At 50.1% G+C, this 21,928-nt stretch overlaps 2 protein-coding genes across 2 annotated transcripts in view; one reads left to right on the plus strand and one right to left on the minus strand.

Annotated features, from left to right (window-relative positions):
• ZC2HC1C (zinc finger C2HC-type containing 1C) overlaps positions 1 to 164 on the minus strand; it is a 59,580-nt gene extending 59,416 nt beyond the window's left edge. Inside the window, exon 1 of the mRNA XM_088447453.1 lies at positions 11 to 164. The gene's annotated coding sequence lies outside the window, so the exon portion shown is untranslated. The remainder of the gene's footprint in view (positions 1 to 10) is intronic.
• ACYP1 (acylphosphatase 1) lies at positions 41 to 15,533 on the plus strand. The gene is made up of 3 exons (XM_088447455.1): positions 41 to 192; positions 11,813 to 11,924; positions 12,886 to 15,533. The coding sequence occupies exons 2-3, from the start codon at positions 11,841 to 11,843 to the stop codon at positions 13,099 to 13,101; spliced, it is 300 nt and encodes a 99-aa protein (XP_088303581.1). The 5' UTR covers positions 41 to 192; positions 11,813 to 11,840; the 3' UTR covers positions 13,102 to 15,533.
• Positions 15,534 to 21,928: the final 6,395 nt, after the last annotated feature.

Consider the following 21,928-nt stretch of genomic DNA (forward strand, 5'->3'; position numbering starts at 1 on the left):
CATGTCTCACCTGCCCGTGCTTGCCCCAGGCTTGTTGTGCCGGCGGTTGCTAGGATACGCCGCAGATGGGGGTTACTGCGCATCATACTACGTCATCAACATGCGCCCTGCTCGCCGGGAGATACAGTTGTCATAGGAACAGAACGTCCGGAGCCCCTAATATACATTCATTACATTGTGTCCGCTACTAAGGTGAGGGATCAGTATACAGCTCTACCCCTCCCCTGGGTGATTACCTATATGTGTGTATATACAGCTGTGATAATAATATATCACCATATAGTACACCACGCTGCCCCTCCCCTGGGTGATTACCTATAGGTGTATATACAGCTGTGATAATAATATATCACCATATAGTACACCACGCTGCTCCTCCCCTGGGTGATTACCTATATGTGTGTATATACAGCTGTGATAATAATATATCACCATATAGTACACCACGCTGCTCCTCCCCTGGGTGATTACCTATATGTGTGTATATACAGCTGTGATAATAATATATCACCATATAGTACACCACGCTGCCCCTCCCCTGGGTGATTACCTATAGGTGTATATACAGCTGTGATAATAATATATCACCATATAGTACACCACGCTGCTCCTCCCCTGGGTGATTACCTATATGTGTGTATATACAGCTGTGATAATAATATATCACCATATAGTACACCACGCTGCTCCTCCCCTGGGTGATTACCTATATGTGTGTATAGACAGCTGTGATAATAATATATCACCATATAGTACACCACGCTGCCCCTCCCCTGGGTGATTACCTATAGGTGTATATACAGCTGTGATAATAATATATCACCATATAGTACACCACGCTGCTCCTCCCCTGGGTGATTACCTATATGTGTGTATAGACAGCTGTGATAATAATATATCACCATATAGTACACCACGCTGCTCCTCCCCTGGGTGATTACCTATATGTGTGTATATACAGCTGTGATAATAATATATCACCATATAGTACACCATGCTGCCCCTCCCCTGGGTGATTACCTATAGGTGTGTATATACAGCTGTAATAATAATATATCACCTTATAGTACACCATGCGGCCCCCCCCTGGGTGATTACTTATAGGTGTGTATATACAGCTATGTAATAATAATGTATCACCTTATAGTACACCATGCTGTCCCTCCCCTCGGAGATTACCAATAGGTGTGTATATACAGCTATGTAATAATAATGTATCACCTTATAGTACACCATGCTGTCCCTCCCCTCGGAGATTACCAATAGGTGTGTATATACAGCTATGTAATAATATATCACTATATAGTACACCATGCGGGTCCTCCCCTGGGTGATTATCTATAGGTGTATTTCTACTTCAGGGTCCATAGGGGGTCCACAGGGTTGACCTTGGGGTATAGGTTGGGAACCAAATCCGGGCACCACGCAGTTAAAGCTTTTAGCTCCCAGGATGCACTTGGGTCCACTCTCCCTATAACCCCACCCCCAAGCCAGAGGCACCTCAGTTTAAGTTGGTGCCCGGCCGGAATCGGGTCACCGTTTAGTGCAGTGGGGAGCTGATTAGCAGCCCCTAAGCTTTATTTTTTCTAAAGGACAAAGTTTTTTATTTTTCCTTTGGATTCTTCAGAGCGGCAGCGTCAGACTGTCCATAGGACGTCTAAGCTGCCGCTCCGTCACCCCGCTGGCGCTGAGACGCCAGTACAGATCTGGGGATCTCAGCGGGACCCCAGAGTCTGTACTAGCCGGACTCTGCGGGCGCCCAGGACTGCTGCCGGATCCACGGGGAGCAGGTAAGGCGCGGGTCACCGCTTGCGGTGATCCGCGCATTTGAAATGCAGTCCTGTGCCTCCGGTCTCTGGGGACAGACCGGAGGCGCCGGCAGTGGCGGCGGGCCCCCCATACCCCGTGTGTCCACTAGACCACCAGGGACTTAGTGTTCGGTGCAGGGAGCCGGCGTCCCGGGGGTTAATAGCCGGCCAGGGGAGACAGCCTTCCCTGTTACAGAGGCTCCTCCCCTCAGCTCAGCGCGCCTTTCAGTATCTATAGTCTGGCGTCGCTGAGCTGCTTCCTCCGCGGGCCACGCTTCTTCTGAGTTCTCCAGCGGCCATTTTCTCTGTGGTGCAGCAGAAATCTCTGGAGATGGCAGTTGGTCCAGTCCCCCTGCGTACCTCACCATCAGGTCAGTGTACACAGCGCTGTAGCCTTCCCAGACACTGAATCTGGGTAAGTTGCATGCAGTGTAATAGTGCAGTATATTATATGACATGTTTATGTATATATGTATTTATCTGCATTGTATGTGACTTATGCTAGTGCTGACTGTACTTTATTCTCTCACCTGTCAGTGTATATCTATCCCTTTCCTTATCTGCCCTAATACAGCTGTACTTGGGGTGGTTCTGAGACCTCACATTTATATACTTGTTAATATTTGTGAGGTTTGTCACATACTGTTGCGTTCTGCACGTTGCCATATTTTGAGTGGAACTGTGTGTTGCATACGCTGAAAATGGGTCCCTGCAGCTAATTTTTAGTTTCAGTCAGGACCAGTATAGCGCTGCTTGATCACAAGGCTTGGTCAGATATGTCTGACCAGGAGATAGAGCGTTATACTGCACCCATTTTTACTATCCTGCAAGCCATGTGCTGCAGGTGTTAGTGCGGAGGATTTAACTCTTAAAGGGTTCTGTATGTGGCGTCATCGGGTGCCGGCCCCTTTCACGACCCCCTTGGGCGGTTTGTTTTCTCGGGATCCTCTTAATTGCGGATCGCCGGGCGGGCCCCATTGTTGTACCTCACTTGGGGTTACTTCACCATACTGCCCTTTTTCATCTCAGGGTATCTCGCAGTTTCTTGCACTCTTCGCCTGTGACACAGACTACCGCTCCCTACAGGGGTTTTTCGAGTATATGAATTCCCCCTGGTGCCACAATAGTCTGTCATGCCCCTTGCAGGGATTACCACAACAGCCACCCTGGGTGGATGTCGTTTTTCTATGAAACGCAAATTGGCGTGGTTGACGCCCTGTGCTTACTTCCCACTTGGCTCTACCGTGAACTGGATACTGTTTTGGGCTCTTTCCCTCTTACACGGGGGGAAGCCTATCTCAAGTATTATTATCCCTGTTTTAGGGCTGGTAGCAGGTCCATTCTGCACCTGTATCATACACCCTCAGTATTACGTGCCTTTTGGGTGCCTGTTGCTGACTAGCGGGTGGATCGCATGGCGGGACTCTGGCTGTTGCCAGATATGAGGTATTACAACAGTGTTTGGTCTCCTGTCCCAAATTCCCTGAGGGTCATCATGAGCCCCTCCTGGGGTGGATGGGCGTGTTACTCGTCGGATTACAGACGTTACTACGCATCCCATTCCTGCGTGGTCGGATTCTTCTGATCCGTAGGTGGTAACTCTGCCTGAAATCAGTATACTCGCTTTCAGGGGTTGTTACCCATCCTACCATGGCGATAGCATGGTTGGTTAATACTATTGCATACTGAGCTGATGCATTTGTAATGTTTTTTCCCCTCCAACACGTCTGGGGTTCAAATGTATTTGGTTGCTCACGTAATATATGCAGTTGTCATAGGTGGACATGCCTATATTGGATACCAGCTCCTAATTTTCAGAGTTCCGGCTGCGACGGTATCCTCCGTAATACCCTATGGCTGCGCTCTGGGAATGCAGAGGTGCAGATACCATCTATAGGGTATATCTTGTTGGGTCCTGACCTTGACAGTGGCAGTACAAATTTCCCGCCGTCAGCTATGCTCACTACGGGGCCTCAGACTATTAAGTCTTTTTGTCCTCTGGGTCAGCCTAAAGGTCTGTTTCTTCATAGACTGTCGGCCTTTACAAGGGCCGACATATCCAGTTCCGAGCAGACCTGGACTGCCAGCCGATCCTGCTTCTGAACCTACGGATATATCGTCAGCCTGACGAGACAGGCCTACCACTGGGAGATGGCGATTTCTCAGTTTGCCCGGTACTAGTGTCTAGTTGCCGCGGCTACATGGGTAGGAGGGTACGCACTCTCTTTGCTCAGGCGGCCTATTTCCATGTGATGGTACGCAGGCCCTTATTCGGAACAGGGCCTTACAAATCCAGAAAGCTATACAGTTGTTGCGGTAAGCGGAGCTAATTGGGCCATCCCCACTTTCTCAGCGAGGGACTGGTTGTTCTGCTTTCTTTCTGGTGCGGTGGCTGAATGGTCCTCTTTGGCCTATTCTCTGTCTCAATTCCCCGAACCAGTTCCTAAAGCTACCTGGGCTCAGGAAGCAATCCCTATGCTCCATCATACTATGTTTGGAACCTGGGGACTTTATGGTATCACTGGATATACAGGACGCGTGCCTACGGGTACTTACAGAGACCTTACCTCAGCATGGACTGAGGTTTGCTGTATCACAGCACTTACGATTTTTCGGGCTCTGCCTGTTGGGACTGCTCTCAGCCCCACAGGGGTTTACCAGCGTTTTGGATTTTCTGACAGTTCTGTTCAGTATATCCCAATGCTCCTGTACCTGGATGGCCTCCTGCTCTTAGCAGGATCACCGGGGTACTTTACAGCCGGGTCTGACTGACTGACAGGGGGGTTGACTGCAGACGTTTAATCAATGGGGAAAAAGTCCTCCCTGCATCCCTCTCTGGGTATTCTTCACCTAGGAGCCCTGCTGGATTCTCAGAATCTGAGAATTCTTCTGGCATAAGACGGCATCTCCACTCTTCCATTAGGAGTACATGGATGTCTGCGCAGTCGACATATGTCTTTACACTCTGGGATGCATGGTCCACTATTCAGTGTCTGCCTTTGGAAGGGTGGAATGGGCTTAGTTCCATTCCAGGCCTTTCCATAATTGGCTTATCTCCAGATGGAACAAGTTATTTCTGTCTGATCACTGTTCAAACGATGATGCTCTCCCCGGAGGCAAGTCGGTCCCTTTTCGGGTGACTATGGCCATCTCGTCCAGGGTATTCTTTGCTAAGGACAGTGTCTGGTTCGCATCCATTTCAGTGCAGTTGGATGTCTGTCGATTCCACCCTGTCAATTAACTGGTTGGAACTTTAGCCTGTCTTGGGCCTTCACTCTGGCATAACCCTTGTTTCCCGGTGAACCTGAAAAAGTTCAGTCCGACAGGGTCAGAACAGTGGCTTCCTTTTTAGCAATACTGTTCGTTGGGTGGCAATGTCAGGTATGTCATACATTCGGACATTGTCTGAGGGTCTCCTCCCGACCATCTCGACAGTGTTCATTTCAGGTGCTCTCCATTGGTAAGCGGGAGTCCTCAGCCGTCACGACGTGCATCCAGGGGACTAGTCTCTTCCCCAAGAGAGGTTTCATCTCCTGGTGAGCAGGGGGGGGGGGTCCTCCTGAGGTGACCCTCATGGCCTTCTGACTCTATCACACTATGGTGTTACAGTCCAACTCTGGGGATTCTGAAGCAACCTTCAGTGACTCTTTGTCGGTGAAGTAGTTCTTCCAATTTGCGTACCTGTGTTCTCCGGTCTCCATTCTTCCTCGAGGGAAGTGTTTCAATCGAGACGGAGATGCTTTCCTGCTGGTGGCTCCTGATTGCCCCAGATGTCAGGGGTACTTGGTTTTTTGGAGTCTCTCCATCGATACTCCATTCCTGATGCTTCACTGCCCAGACCTGTTGTCTCAGGGTCCTGGGGTTTGTCTTGGACCTGGGTCGTTTGTCTTTGACTGCGTCCCTACAGTGGTCTTACGGCTTCCCTGGCTTTGTCATCGTTGGAATGATTAGAGCACATGGATCAGTTTTTGCTGGGACCTACCACAAACTGTGGCAGCCATAATTCTTATGGTATTATACCTGTCGATATGATCCTCTGGTGTCCAGGATTTCCAGATATTCTGGCATTCCTTCCGGCTGGCTTGGGTTTCACCCTCGGCCTGGCCTTCCTGACAGTGCGGATCTCTACACTGTCAGTATGATTAAGATATGGAATTGCTCCGCTCTGGTATCCAGTTCATCCTTTGGAGTGTTTTCTGGATTATACCTCCATTTGTCCTCCCTAGGGACTCCTTGGGAGTTAGTAGTGGTTCTTCGTTGACTCCGGGGAAAGTTAATGGAACCGCTGGTTTTGATTGCCATTACATGGTCTATTGCTTTGGCTTTCTCTCAGTGAGTTTATATCACCCAGGTGAGTGTCGGAATTGGGAGCGTTCTCATGTGGCTCCCTCTTCTGGAGGGCATCTTGTCAGGGTGTGAGTTGCTCTCACCCTGTGTTTCTTCTTAGTGATTTTTAGGTTCCATATTATTCTGGAACTTATGGTGAGGCCATTCAGTCCCCGGTCTTATCGGCTGGTGTGGCCTCATTGACTGTGGTCCGGCCTCTGTGGATTTATGTGATCCGTTCAAGTTCCTGACGGAAATCGGACTCCTTATTGGTGGTCTAAGATTTCTGGTTTTAACAGGAAAGGATGGCCGGCCTATGGCCAAATGTTGGCTGGACGGCCTCGTATGTCTTCTTCAGGGGCCTACCCATGGGTAGGCCTTTCTGTTGTTGATGCTTGTTTTTTCTCGGGCCATGTAACCCTCGTGGGTGGCTCGCTGTGGCGCCTTGGCTGTTTTGCCTTGCTAGATGGCCACGTGGTCTTCTGCCCACACCTTTTTAAGGTTCTAGGCATTGGTTTCCTTTGCCTCTCCGGATGCTTCCTTTTTGGCGGCGGATTCTCCTCTCAGCACAGGAGCGTCCCCTCCCTTGGTTGAACTGCTTTGGGACATCCCCAAGGTCAACCCTGTGGACCCCCTATGGACCCTGAAGTAGAAAACAAGAGATATGGTAAGAACTTACCTTTGTTATCTCTGTTTCTACGAAGTCCATATGGTCCACAGGGCGCCCGCCCTGACGCACCTGGCTTCAAATGGGCTGTGTGGCTGATCACCGGTTTTCCGTCCCCCATTTCTGTGAGTATGGTTATCGAGTGTTCCAGTTTTCTCTCTCTTTTTTTCTCCTCCTCCGGCCTTTGGCTACTTACAAACTGAGGTGCCTCTGGCTTGGGGGTGGGGTTATAGGGAGAGTGGACCCAAGTGCATCCTGGGAGCTAAAAGCTTTAACTGCGTGGTGCCTGGATTTGGTTCCCAACCTATACCCCAAGGTCAACCCTGTGGACCCTATGGACTTCGTAGAAACAGAGATAACAAAGGTAAGTTCTTACCATATCTCTTGTTATACAGCTGTAATAATAATATATCACCTTATAGTACACCATGCTGTCCCTCCCCTCGGAGATTACCAATAGGTGTGTATATACAGCTATGTAATAATATACCACCATATAGTACACCATGCGGCCCCTCCCCTGGGTGATTACCTCTAGGTGTGTATATACAGCTGTAATAATAATATATCACCTTATAGTACACCATGCGGCCCCTCCCCTGGGTGATTATCTATATGTGTGTATCTACAGCTGTAATAATAATATATCACCATATAGTACACCACGCTGCCCCTCCCCTGGATGATTACCTATAGGTGTGTATATTCAGCTATGTAATAATAATATATCACCGTATAGTACACCATGCTGTCCCTCGCCTGGGAGATTACCTATAGGTGTGTATATACAGCTATGTAATAATATATCACCATATAGTACACCATGCGGCCCCTCCCCTGGGTTATCACCTATAGGTGTGTATATACAGCTATGTAATAATAGATCACCATATAGTACACCATGCGGGCCCTCCCCTGGGTGATTATCTATAGGTGTGTATATACAGCTGTAATAATAATATATCACCTTATAGTACACCATGCTGTCCCTCCCCTGGGTGATTATCTATAGGTGTGTATATACAGCTGTAATAATAATTTATCACCTTATAGTACACCACACTGCCCCTCACCTGGGAGATTACCTATAGGTGTGTATATACAGATGTAATAATAATATATCACCTTATAGTACACCATGCTGTCCCTCCCCTGGGTGATTATCTATAGGTGTGTATATACAGCTGTAATAATAATTTATCACCTTATAGTACACCACACTGCCCCTCACCTGGGAGATTACCTATAGGTGTGTATATACAGATGTAATAATAATATATCACCATATAGTACACCATGCTGCCCCTCCCCTGGGTGATTACCTATAGGTGTATATACAGCTGTAATAATAATATTTCACCTTATAGTACACCATACGGCCCCTCCCCTGGGTGATTACCTATAGGTGTGTGTATATACAGCTGTAATAATAATATATCACCTTATAGTACACCATGCAGCCCCTCCCCACGGTGATTACCTATTGGTGTGTATATACTGCTATCTAAAAATAATACATCACCTTATAGTACACCACTCTGCCCCTCCCCTGGGTGATTGTCTATAGTGTTTATATACAGTTATGTAATAATAATATATCACTTTATAGTACACCATGCTGTCCCTCCCCTGGGTGATTATCTATAGGTGCATATACAGCTATGTAATAATAATACATTCCCCTATAAAGTACACCACGCTGCCCCCCCCCTGGGTGATTATCTATAGGTGTATATAGACTCCATGTAATATCACCTTATAATACACCAGTCACACTGTCCTGTATGATTATTTATACACAGCCAGCTGTGTGTTATAATAAGGTTTAGTATACTGAATATAGTAAAAATTCAGCAGATATGTCAGTCCTAGTCAGGGTGAAATATACACTCAGTTACCACTGTATTAAGTACACCTGCTCTTTAATACAAATATCTAATCAGCCAATCATATGGCAGAAACTCAATGAAGTTGAGGTCACATGCAGCGTTGCAGAACGAGGATACAAGCCGTAGTCAGGGTCACATGCAGCTGTGCAGAACGAGGATACAAGTCGTAGTCGGAGTCACATGCAGCTGTGCAGAACGAGGATACAAGCCGTAGTCGGGGTCACATGCAGCTGTGCAGAACGAGGATACAAGCCGTAGTTGGGGTCACATGCAGCTGTGCAGAACGAGGATACAAGCCGTAGTTGGGGTCACATGCAGCTGTGCAGAACGAGGATACAAGCTGTAGTCGGGGTCACATGCAGCTGTGCAGGACGAGGATACAAGCCATAGTCAGGGTCACATGCAGCTGTGCAGAACGAGGATACAAGCCGTAGTCAGTGTCACATGCAGCTGTGCAGAACGAGGATACAAGCCGTAGTCAGGGTCACATGCAGCTGTGCAGAACGAGGATACAAGCCGTAGTCAGGGTCACATGCAGCTGTGCAGGACGAGGATACAAACCGTAGTCAGGGACACATGCAGCTGTGCAGAACGAGGATACAAGCCGTAGTCAGGGACACATGCAGCTGTGCAGAACGAGGATACAAGCTGTAGTCGGGGTCACATGCAGCTGTGCAGAACGAGGATACAAGCCGTAGTCAGGGTCACATGCAGCTGTGCAGAACGAGGATACAAGCCGTAGTCAGTGTCACATGCAGCTGTGCAGAACGAGGATACAAGCCGTAGTCAGGGTCACATGCAGCTGTGCAGAACGAGGATACAAGCCGTAGTCAGGGTCACATGCAGCTGTGCAGGACGAGGATACAAACCGTAGTCAGGGTCACATGCAGCTGTGCAGAACGAGGATACAAGCCGTAGTCAGGGTCACATGCAGCGATGCAGGACGAGGATACAAGCCGTAGTCGGGGACACAGGCAGCTGTGCAGAACAAGGATACAAGCTGTAGTCAGGGTCACATGCAGCGGTGCAGAACGAGGATACAAGCCATAGTCGGGGTCACATGCAGCTGTGCAGAACGAGGATACAAGCCGTAGTCGGGGTCACATGCAGCTGTGCAGAACGAGGATACAAGCCGCAGTCGGGGTCACATGCAGCTGTGCAGAACGAGGATACAAGCCGTAGTCGGGGTCACATGCAGCTGTGCAGAACGAGGATACAAGCCGTAGTCGGGGTCACATGCAGCTGTGCAGAACGAGGTTACAAGCCGTAGTCGGGGTCACATGCAGCTGTGCAGAACGAGGTTACAAGCCGCAGTCGGGGACACATGCAGCTGTGCAGAACGAGGATACAAGCCGCAGTCGGGGTAACATGCAGCTGTACAGAACGAGGATACAAGCCGCAGTCGGGGTCACATGCAGCTGTGCAGAATGAGGATACAAGCCGCAGTCGGAGTCACATGCAGCTGTGCAGAACGAGGATACAAGCCGTAGTCGGGGTCACATGCAGCTGTGCAGAACGAGGTTACAAGCCGTAGTCGGGGACACATGCAGCGGTGCAGAACGAGGATACAAGTCGTAGTCGGAGTCACATGCAGCTGTGCAGAATGAGGTTACAAGCCGCACTCGGGGTCACATGCAGCTGTGCAGAACGAGGATACAAGCCGTAGTCGGGGTCACATGCAGCTGTGCAGAACGAGGATACAAGCCGTAGTCAGGGTCACATGCAGCTGTGCAGAACGAGGATACAAGCCGTAGCCGGGGTCACATGCAGCTGTGCAGAATGAGGTTACAAGCCGTAGTCAGGGTCACATGCAGCTGTGCAGAACGAGGATACAAGCTGAGGTCGGGGTCACATGCAGCTGTGCAGAACGAGGATACAAGCCACAGTCGGGGTCACATGCAGCGTTGCAGAACGAGGTTACAAGCCGTAGTCGGGGACACATGCAGCGGTGCAGAACGAGGATACAAGCCGTAGTCGGGGTCACATGCAGCTGTGCAGAACGAGGTTACAAGCCGTAGTCGGGGTCACATGCAGCGGTGCAGAACGAGGATACAAGCCGCAGTCGGGGTCACATGCAGCGGTGCAGAACGAGGATACAAGCCGCAGTCGGGGTCACATGCAGCGGTGCAGAACGAGGATACAAGCCGCAGTCGGGGTCACATGCAGCAGTGCAGAACGAGGATACAAGCCGTAGATAACAAGATAACTAGCTGGGGTCGGTATACAGGAAACTCTATGGAGCACAATCAGGTGACCTAATATTCTGGTTACGGGATGGTGCACAGACTGAATTTATATAGACTGGGCAATTCAGATTTGGCGCCAAACTGACATCACAAAGTAATCTGAGCAGAGGGATTATAACAGCATGCAGTACCAGATCCACCGGTATAGGACACAGAGATTCCGACAGTTAAAGAACCAGCACTCAGCCATAGCATCAGCCGCAAATAGGACACTTTACTTGGATCACCCGCAGGATGTCTGCGTGGCAAGGATGGGGGTCCCGCCATTGCAGCAGGTGAGACACAGCCCTGTTCTGTGCCATGCCGATCATCCTGCCTCGTGCCAGCGGTTCAGGCTGGTGATGGGTGATGAAATGGTCTGAGGAATGCTGTCTTGGCGCACCTTAGGCACTTTAATACCAAGTGAACATCATTTAACTGGCACAGCTGCCTGAGTATTGCTGGTGACCCTGTGCCTCCCTTTGTGGCCACACTGCCTGCCCATCCTCTAATGGCTGCTTCCAACAGGATAACGCGTCATTCCACACAGCACACGTTCTTCTCCCAATAATTCCATGTACATGACAATGAGCTCAGTGTTCTCCAATGGCTGCGCCACAGTCACAGTATAAAATAGCAGCTTTGGGATGTGGGGGAATGGGAGATACGCAGCGTGGACGTGCAGCCGGGAAATCTGCAGCAACTGCGTGCTGCTATCATGTCACCATGGGTCAGGGTCCTTGTGGAATGTTACCAGCACTTTGTGTAATCCATGCATCAAAGAATTGAGGCTGCTCTGGGAAGGGGGACCTGGGGTGGTTACTGAGGATATCAGCTACTTATTATAACCCTCCATGTGAGACCCCCTCTATTAATACCCCTGTATCCTATTTACAGGTTTGCATTTGTCGATTGCCTTCCGGACATGGCTGAAGGGGACACACTCATCACCCTGGATTACGAGGTTTTCGGGAAAGTGCAAGGCGTTTTCTTTCGCAAGTATACCCAGGTAAAGTACACCTGTATGTGTGGGTGATCTGTATGAGATTATTGTGTAGCTTCCTGCACTGAGGGACGGATTCGGCCGCACACAAGCGGCTGTGCAAATCCGTCCACCTCAGATGCTAGTGCAGAAGGAGGTGTCAGACACCCCCTTGCTGCATTTGCGATCTCGGCACTTCGATGATCGTGACGGTTGCTCCTTTGGTCAAGCTGTGACCCCTTACCGGGGTCCGGCGGCGCTCTCAACGGCCCTGACAATTATATCTGTAGGAGGACATGTATTTGGTTCTCAAATGTAGGGATTTACCAAAACCACTATTGTACAAGCAGGAGGAACACCCACTATTCAGGCATGTACTCTCCCACATCCAAGACTGGAACTTTTTTTGTTCTTTTTGTTTATATATTCTGTTATCCGGCAAACAGGACATCATTGTGACAGAGGTAAATCATTCCAACCATATATTGCAGAGAAATATCCAAATTGTCTGCAAACCCACTCTTCAAGCATGTACTATACAGATTACATCCCCAATACTGCCTCCCCTTCCCCCCCAGTTCCAGTAATTACTAGTCATCATTTGTTATTCTCTGTGTCACTCTATCAATATTCAGGAGTCATTCAGGACTGAGTAGCCTGGAGTAGCACCCATGGTCATATGGACCATTGAACACCAGGATTATCCTTGTATCGTGGTGACACTCCCTGTTCTGTCTGCAGAGAGTGCTCAGCGTGAGGATCTTTATTTGGGAGCTGCGCACCTTAATGGAAGTTGCATTTGTTTTTGGGACAAATCTTTTGAATAATGGCTGGATGAGGCCAGATCTCTGAAATGACTTCAGGATTTCTGTCCCAGTAAAGTGTGAGATTTAAGGGACAAATTTTATGAGATTGAAGCCGATTAGAAGCTGTGTATCATTGTCTTGTGTGGCTGTAGCTGTGACTCTTTGTTCTTCTCCTGTTGCAGAAAGAGGGGGCTCGTCTGGGTCTCGTTGGTTGGGTGCGTAATACAGAGGAGGGAACAGTCCAGGGACAGCTCCAAGGTCCTATAGCCAGAATACGAGAGATGCAGGGATGGCTGCAGAACACGGGAAGCCCGAAGTCCAGGATCAAAGAGGCACAATTCCATAATGAAAAAGAGATCCAACGGCTGGATTACAGCAGCTTGCAGATCCGCAAGTGAGAAGTGCCATGGTACAGCAGCGCTGCAGGGGTTACCTACTAAGACTCACATAAAGAAAAAAGACTATATAGCTTCATCCGTCACTGGTCACTTCAGCCGAGGCATGGAAACCTGCAGCCTAATGCTAATGTCACAGGAACATATCACCCTGATTTGTTAAACAGTAACAATAGGGCTTGTTATTATTTATATAGCACCATTATTTCTTGTTTTATATCCATCGTGTCACTCTTAGCATGTTACAGTACGTGGAGTTCGTGGACACTGCAATGTTACTGAATTAAATGAATGTTCTGATCTTGCTGCTTTTACTATCTGAAGAAGACACCATAAATGAGACAGTCCCCGAACCTAGGAAAGAAGTCTCCTCACCGTCCACACATTGGGCCTGATTCAAAGTCGGGCGCAAGTGCGGATCTCGCGGACATGTGCATACTGAGAGTTTGCTGCAGAAAGAAATCAGAAACTGGACAAGTGCAGACGGACTGATTTCTTCATCCACAGGGCACTCTCTCGGTGAAATGCGGTTTATGGGTGCTTAAAGGGTGGCCACCAGGCAGACGCACAGAATAGTTGCGTCTCGTGGGAGGGTCGGCAAACTTCTGTGCTCAATCATAGTGTACTGGCGGAGGTGGGACGCCTGGTTCAGATGGATCTTTTGCAGCCAGCATATGGTGGGTGCAAATCTCGATATTGATGGTGATGGTTACGGCTTCGAACACAACAACAATGGGCAGGATAGGCCTCCACATGCAGACGCACGGATATTTGGCACACACATGTGGATACTGGCATTAGCATAAGGAAGTAAGTGGTGTGATGCAGCAGTACGGAAAAGCGTCCGCAGATGTTCGCGACTTGGAATCAGGCCCCTTGTCTGCTGCAGCCTATAAAGTCTTCTGCTGCACAGTTATATGAACACGGTCCACGCAGTGACTGCGCAGCTGCCAGATGTGGGCGTAGCAGGAAGAAATACATAGCACAGATCAAAGTATGGTAACTAGGAGAGAAGATAAATGCACGTGGCCTGTCATCCAGTCTAGAGCAAGGCAATGGGGCGAGGAGACAACTGTGATGCCTGGAAATTCCTTATTCTTCCCATTAACACTGACACCTGGCTACGCATGCACTACGCTCAGCTTTGTACGCTCGCTGCTGCTCTCTGGTCTCCAGGCCTAGCACAGAATATTAGGTATTTATCATACGGGGGGGAGGGGAGTAGACTAGGAATGAAACTTCAGACTGGAACAGAGCAGTGCAGGCTAGCAGGATCTGATGATTGAACCGCAAGTATCAGTATCAAAAGAATGCTTGGTAAATTCTGCAATAAAGCAAACCCCATAGAATACTGACTACTGCTTTTGCGATTGAAAATGGAGAGAGTCTCCTGATAGCTGCTTCTGCCCCCCGTACATGCATTCAGGGGGAAGCTTAATATTTGCAGATACCCCCCTGAAAACGGGTGTTTACGGGGAATATCTCACAAATATTGATTGATAAATATGGCCCTTCATCTGGTATAGTATATCTCCTTGCATTTTATATGTGATTCCTTAGGGCAGTGGTTCTCCAGTACCACCAACAGGTCATGTTTTGTGGATTGCTTTAATCAGGCGCAGGTGAGTTCATATATTTTGCTGGGTCCTTATTTATCTCACCTGCTACTACAGACAGAAATCCTCATCACCCTGGATGTGAGAACCACTGCTTCAGGATATAAACTATGGTGTTTGTAAATAGAATTATAAGCAAAGTCGTCTCTAGTGACTGAGGCCTTGATTCTGAGTTGGGAGCAAAGAACTTTTCATCTGGACAAACTATGTTGCACTGCAAGGGAGGCAAATAAGTCTATTATATGTAGGGTAAACTCTGGCTGGTTTTGCATGTAGCCCACAAATCCTGGACAGCTTTATTATTACACTGCAATTTAAATTTGAGCTCAGACACACCCCTCCCAAAGCTAAATCTTATCTGCACGTTACACCTGCCGTTCAACATGGTTCTACCAAAGTGCAACGTTACTTGCTCTATTTTGCTTTGCCACCAACTCTCTGAGTTAGGGATGGAACACAGAAGCCAATGTTTTGCAACCATCGATGTTCCAGATTCGATTTAAGTACTTTTTCCAAAGAATTGCGTTACATGATGGTTGGCAGCCAGCGGATGTAGCTTTCCGATGGCTGACTGCTTCTATGTAGCTCTGGATAACTGGAAGTGGAGTCTCCCTTTTGGGCATCCTCACTTGTGACTTGGTGGTCCTGGTGTGTGCAGGGACCAGGAATCCACTGGCCCGTGGAGTTCTCCTGCAGCTACAGTAGTGGTGTGTTAAGTTACCTTATGGTTCAGTGCTGGGTCTGTTAAAACAGTTGATCATCTAACGTGTGCAGAGGCAGGGTGGTGTCTGTAGATGTGCCCAACGCATTTCATCTCTATTGAGCCTTTCTACTTCAAGGTCCATAGGGTCCACAGGGTTGACCTTGGGGGTATAGCTTGGATCTGGATCCACGGGCACCATACAGTTAAAGCTTTAGCTCCCAGGATGCACTTGGGTCCTCCTCTATACCCCGCCCCCGAGCCACAGGCACCTCAGTTTCAGTTTGGTGCCGGCCGAAGTCGGTTGCACTGTGCAGTGGGGCTGCAGGAGCAGCCCCTAAGCTTTATTTTTATAGAAGAAAAGTTTTTTATTTTTTTCTCTATGGCTTTACACTTAATGCGGCAGCATAGGACTGTCCTTCTGGACGTCCATGCTGCCGCTTCAACACCCCGCTGGCGCTGCGACGCTAGTACTGCTCTGGGGATCGCAGCGGGACCCCGGAGTTATTCCTAGCATGGCTCCGGGACCTCCCTCTGACTGCTGCCGGACTCTACGGGGAACAGGTAAGCCGCGAGCAGCGCTCTTAGTGCCGCTCGCGGAGATAAATGCAGTCAGTTGCCGCCGGTCTCTGGGGACAGACCGGCGGCGCTAGTAGCGGCGGCGGGCTCCCCCTCATGCAGGCATGCTCCGCTGGACCACCAAGGTATAAGTTCCGGAGGGGAACCGGCATCCCTGGGGTTAAATACTAGCCAGGGGAGGCAGCCTTCCCTGGTTTAGCGGCTCCTCCCCTCAGCTCAGCGCGCCTTTTCTTATGTGTACTGGAGTCGCTGAGCTGCTCCCCTGCTGGCCACTCCTCCTCAGAGCTCTCCGACTAACGCAGGCTCCCAGGCAGGTGCATGGTCAGGTCCCCCTGTGTACCTCTCCCCACCAAAAGGACAGTGTACACGGCGCTTTAACTCCCCCCAGACACTGAATCTGGGTGGTTCAGGGTAGCGATTGGTGCAGTAAGAACAATCTTCCTGCATTGTATGTGACTTTGCTAGTGCTGCTGTCTGTACTTATTCTCTAATTGCTGTCAGCTTATATCTATCCCTTTGCTTCTCCTACAGCCCGAAGGTGTGTGGGGGAGGGGCGTTTTCTATTAACCTCACTTTTATAAATCATGTATTTGTGAGGTCAGTCACATACTGTGGTGTGCTACACTACCATATTTTTGGGCCTGTTTGTGTTGCATGCTGGTGAGTGCGGGGGTGTTAACACCGTATGTCCTCTGCTGATAAGTATTTATTGCATAATTACTGTATCGTGTCTGATGAGGAGACTGAACACTCCGGGGCTCGTGTGTTGCTTTCCTGCAGACGCTGTTCTGCTGGTGTTAATGGGGGGGATTTATATCACAGTGCCAGCTGGCACCAGGCCCCTCTATACCCCCTATGCAGCAGGACCCCCCTTGGGCGTATGTTTTCACAAGTGCTGACATCTATTGCAGATGTCGATCCCTACAGTGACCCCTTCTGGGGCATTGTCCCAGCACTCTATCTCCCATTCCCCGGATATTCCGCAGGTATTGCGGTCTCCCTCCGGGGCCCAGACTGTGAGACAGTATTTGGGGCTGCCTATGTATGTCCAGTCTCCCCCTGTATCACAACAGTCTGTAGTGCCTTTTCAGAGCTTCCCTCAGTCGGCTCCTCCGCCTTGGGTGGATGTTCTCTCCAACTCGGTACAGAGTTTGGCGGCCTCATCCTCGGCTTTTCAGTCATTTTTGCAGGGTGGTGTGCCACAGAAGGCGACCTAGCGGCCTGTTGTGAGTTTACTCACTGCGCAGGTATCAGAATCGGATCCCTCTTCAGATGATGGAGAGGTCCATGGGGATTCTGATTTGGGTGCTGTGGGACAGGAGGTTGAGCCTAGGTCCTCCATTAATGTTCCAGCATTAGTTAGGGCGGTGCAGACTATTCTCAATATAGAAGAGGAGGCACCGGTCCCTAAGTCGAAGTTTCCTGACTTCAGGAAAGCAAAGGTTACTTCTAATGTGTTCCCTCTGTCCGATCAGTTGGCGGATCATATGGCGGCGGTCTGGCAATTACCCAGCAAGAGATTCCAACCGCAGAAAGGGTTGGCTTCTCATTATCCCTTTCCTGAGGATCATTGCAGGAAATGGGAGACTCCACCGGCGGTGGATTCACATGTCACTCGCTTGGTTAAAACCGCTACGCTACCATTGCCGTCTATTTCCTCTTTAAAGGATCCAACGGACAGGAAAGTGGAGATTTCTTTTAAGTCCATTTACTCGCTCTCCGGAGCGGTGGCGTGGCCATTTCCTGGGTGGCTAAAGCCATTGAGAACTGGGCCAATGCCTTGGAGGATTCTCTTACGGACGATGTTCAGAGAGCATTAGTGGCACAAATGAGGGATGCCGCTTCCTATATTGGGGAAGCGTCATTGGACGCAAGCATGTTAACCTCTAGAGTTTCGGCTGCGGCTGTGTCTGCTCGGAGATCCTTGTGGCTGCGGTCCTGGAGGGCTGATGCGGACTCTAAAAAGGGTCTGGAGGCTCTCCCCTTTAATGGAGATTTGCAATTTGGTCCGGATTTGGACAAAATAGTGGATACCTTGGCTAAGTCCAAGTCGGCTTTCCTCCCTTCGGCTTCTGCGCCGGCTAGGGTGAGGAGCACTGCCGTTCGGTCCTTTCGGGTTCAGGGTAAGGCCAAGGGCCAGTCCTTCCCGAGACATTCAGCGACCAAAGCCTCATCCAAACCCAAGAAGCATGTGGAATGCTTGGCGACCCTCTTCCAAACAGGAGGATAAACCTGCTGCCTGACGGGACGGGCCTCTCCCGGGGGACCCCAGAGTGGGAGGCCGACTTCTCAGATTCGCCCAGGGTTGGTTCAGTACCACCACGGATGCTTGGGTTCGAGAAGTAGTCTCTCAGGGGTACGCCCTGTCGTTTCGGTGCAGGCCGCCCCACCAATTTTTTTGCACGAGTCCTTCGCTGGACGAGTCCAAAGCTTTGCATCTCTGTTCCTGGTGCAGAGACCCAATGGGTCTCATCGCCCTATTCTGAATTTCAGGTCTCTGAACAAGTACCTCAGAGTTCCCAGGTTCAGGATGGAAACATGGCGGTCCATCATCCTGGCGATGGAACCAGGGGACTTCATGGTCTCCCTCGTTATCCAGGACGCCTATCTCCATGTGCCCGTGGCACCGGCACATCAGCGGTACCTGAGGTTTGCTATCCTAAACCATCACTACCAATTTTGGGCGTTGCCTTTCGTTCTTTCCACGGCTCCGAGGGTTTTCACCAAGGTGAGGGCAGTCATGGCTGCCCACCTTCGGGGTCAGGGTATACGGCTGCTGCCGTACCTGGATGATCTACTGCTGCTGGCAAGTTCCCCAGAGGTGCTTCTTCATCATCTACACCTGACAATTGCTTGTCTTCAAGCACATGGGTGGTTAATTAATTGGAAGAAGTCGTCTCTGATCCCATCTCAACGGATGGTCCATCTGGGAGCACTTCTGGACTCCAGTCAACAAAGGATTTTCTTGACTCTGGAAAAGGTATCCTCCCTACAACTGAGGATACACGGTTGCCTAAGCAGTGGCAGGGTGTCAATACATTCGGCAATGAGTCCTGGGGTCCATGGTGTCGGCATTCGACATGGTGGAGTTTGCCCAGTTCCATTCCAGACCCCTGCAGGGGCAGATTCTTGTGGAATGGAACGGGTTGTCCCGCCGGATCCGATCCCAGATGCTGATATTGTCCCCGGATGTGCGCCGGTCCTTGGCGTGGTGGCTGCAGTCAGCTCATCTCAGCCAGGGTCGCCCCTTTTGGATTCCGGACTGGGTTCTGCTCACAACAGATGCCAGTCTCCGGGGTTGAGGGGCAGTGACCGGCTCGTTGTCTCTTCAGGGCCGTTGGTCGGCGGAGGAGGCCGTACTTCCCATATTCTAGAGCTACGGGCAGTGTACTGTGCTCTTCTGGCGTCAGGCACCGTTCTCGGAAGAGCAGTTCAGGTGCGATCAGAAAACGCCACCATGGTGGCATACATAAATCACCAGGGAGGAACTCGCAGTTGAGCTGCGATGTCGGAAGTGTCCCAAATCCTGACTTGGGCGGAGTGCCACCTTCCAGCAATATCGGCTGTCTTCATCCCGGGAGTCCTCAATTGGGAGGCAGACTTCCTCAGCCGTCACGACGTGCATCCCGGGGAATGGTTGCTTCAACCAGAGGTGTTTCAACTTCTCGTGGACAAGTGGGGACTGCCGGAATTGGACCTGATGGCCTCTCATCACAATTACAAGTTGCCCATATACGGCTCAAGGACAAGGGACGCGGGCGCAAGCCTAGTGGATGCGTTGTCAGTGAAATGGTCGTTTCACCTAGCGTATCTGTTTCCTCCAATCTCCCTGCTCCCTCGGGTACTCAGAAAGATCAAACGGGACGAAGGCACGTTTCTGCTGGTGGCTCCAGCGTGGCCCGGATGTCCTTGGTACTCCGATCTCAGGGGCCTGTCTGTAGACGCTCCGTACCTTCTGCTTCAACGTCGGGATCTGCTGTCTCAGGGTCCCTGCCTTTACCCGGATCTGCGTCGACTGTCTTTGACGGCATGGCTCTTGAGACAGCCGTCTTAAGGTCCCGGGGCTTTTCAGGCTCTGTCAACAGTACCATGCTTAGGGCATGTAGACCTGCCTCTGCACGGATTTACCACAGAGTGTGGCACACTTACTTTCAATGGTGCGAGTCTAGAAGCAATGACCCTCAGGTGTTCAGTGTTTCTAGGATCTTGGCATTTCTGCAGTCAGGTCTTGACCTGGGCTTACGGCTTGCTTCCCTAAAAGTTCATGTATCGGCCCTGTCAGTGTGGTTCCAAAGAAAGATTACCTCACTGCCTCACGTTCACACCTTGTTCCAAGGTGTGCTGAGGATCCAGTCTCCCTTTGTGCCTCCAGTGGCTCCGTGGGACTTGGCGGTGATTCTTCGGGTCCTGCAGGGACCTCCTTTTGAGCCTCTTGAGTCGGTTGACCTCAAGTGGTTAACACTTAAGACTGTGTTTCTCCTGGCTCTGGCTTCGGCCAGGAGGGTATCAGAGTTGGGGGCACTTTCCTGTAGCCCCCCCTTCCTGATTTTTCATCAGGACAGGGCTGTGCTTCGCACCCGTCCTGAGTTTTTGCCTAAAGTGGTTTCTAAGTTCCACATAAATCAGGAACTTGTGGTACCAGCTTTTCAGGCTCCGGGTCTTCCGGCTGGCGAGGCTTCGCCGGACGTGGTCCGGGCTCTCAGAATTTATGTTGAACAGACGGCCTCTGTTAGGAAGTCCGATTTGTTGTTCATCCTCTTTGGTTTCCATAAGAGGAGTTGGCCTGCCAACAAACAAACTTTAGCCTGTTGGCTTTGTTCTGTTATTAGGGAGGCTTATATACAGGAACGTTTGCCTGTTCCAGCCTCGGTTAAGGCTCATTCCACTCGGTCTGTAGGCCCTTCTTGGGCTGCTAGACGTGGTGCCTCCGCTGTTCAGCTGTGCAAGGCAGCCACTTGGTCTTCAATTCAGACATTTTTGAGGTTTTTATGCGTTTGACAGGATGCATCCTTCGGGCGCAGGATTCTCCTTTCTGCTCAGGAGCGTCCCCGCCCTTAGTTGAACTGCTTTGGGACATCCCCAAGGTCAACCCTGTGGACCCCCTATGGACCCTGAAGTAGAAAACAAGAGATATGGTAAGAACTTACCTTTTATCTCTGTTTCTACGAAGTCCATAGGGTCCACAGGGCACCCGCCCTGACGCACCTGGCTTCAAATGGGCTGTGGTACTGGTCACCGGTGTTTCCGTCTCCCATTTCTGTGAGTATGGTTTCTTGTGTGTTCCAGTCTTCCTTCTCTCTGTTTAGTCTCCTCCTTCGGCCTAGGCTACTTACCAACTGAGGTGCCTGTGGCTCGGGGGCGGGGTATAGAGGAGGACCCAAGTGCATCCTGGGAGCTAAAGCTTTAACTGTATGGTGCCCGTGGATCCAGATCCAAGCTATACCCCCAAGGTCAACCCTGTGGACCCTATGGACTCGTAGAAACAGAGATAACAAAGGTAAGTTCTTACCATATCTCTTGTTTTTTCACTGAGGAATCATCTTGTATGCTGTTGAGCAACTGGTTTTGTAAATAAATATTATTTGAGCAATAAATGTTTACTTGCTTCAAGACGCCTGCATCTGCTTGCAACCTGTGACCACCAGTATAGCACTGAACGATCTTCAGTTCTCCGGCTATTCTGGGTTGAGCCTAGTCTCCTCAAGCTCATTGCCAGCTACCCAGCGCAGACTAGTCCATAGTGAGGGACTAATGGGTATTAGCCAACACCAACGAGTAGGTGTCACATCGTGACCACACATACCCAGAAGTAGGCGGTTCCAGGTGCTGGTTGTAGAAGCAGTTCCAGGTGCTAGTGTAGGAGCCTGGGAGAAGCAGTTCCAGGTGCTAGTGTAGGAGTCTGGGTGAAGCTGTTCCAGTTGCTGGTGTAGGAGCC

The sequence above is a fragment of the Taudactylus pleione genome, unplaced genomic scaffold (assembly GCF_031769625.1).
Source record: "Taudactylus pleione unplaced genomic scaffold, aTauple2 ptg000433l, whole genome shotgun sequence".
NCBI classification, from domain to species: domain Eukaryota; kingdom Metazoa; phylum Chordata; class Amphibia; order Anura; family Myobatrachidae; genus Taudactylus; species Taudactylus pleione.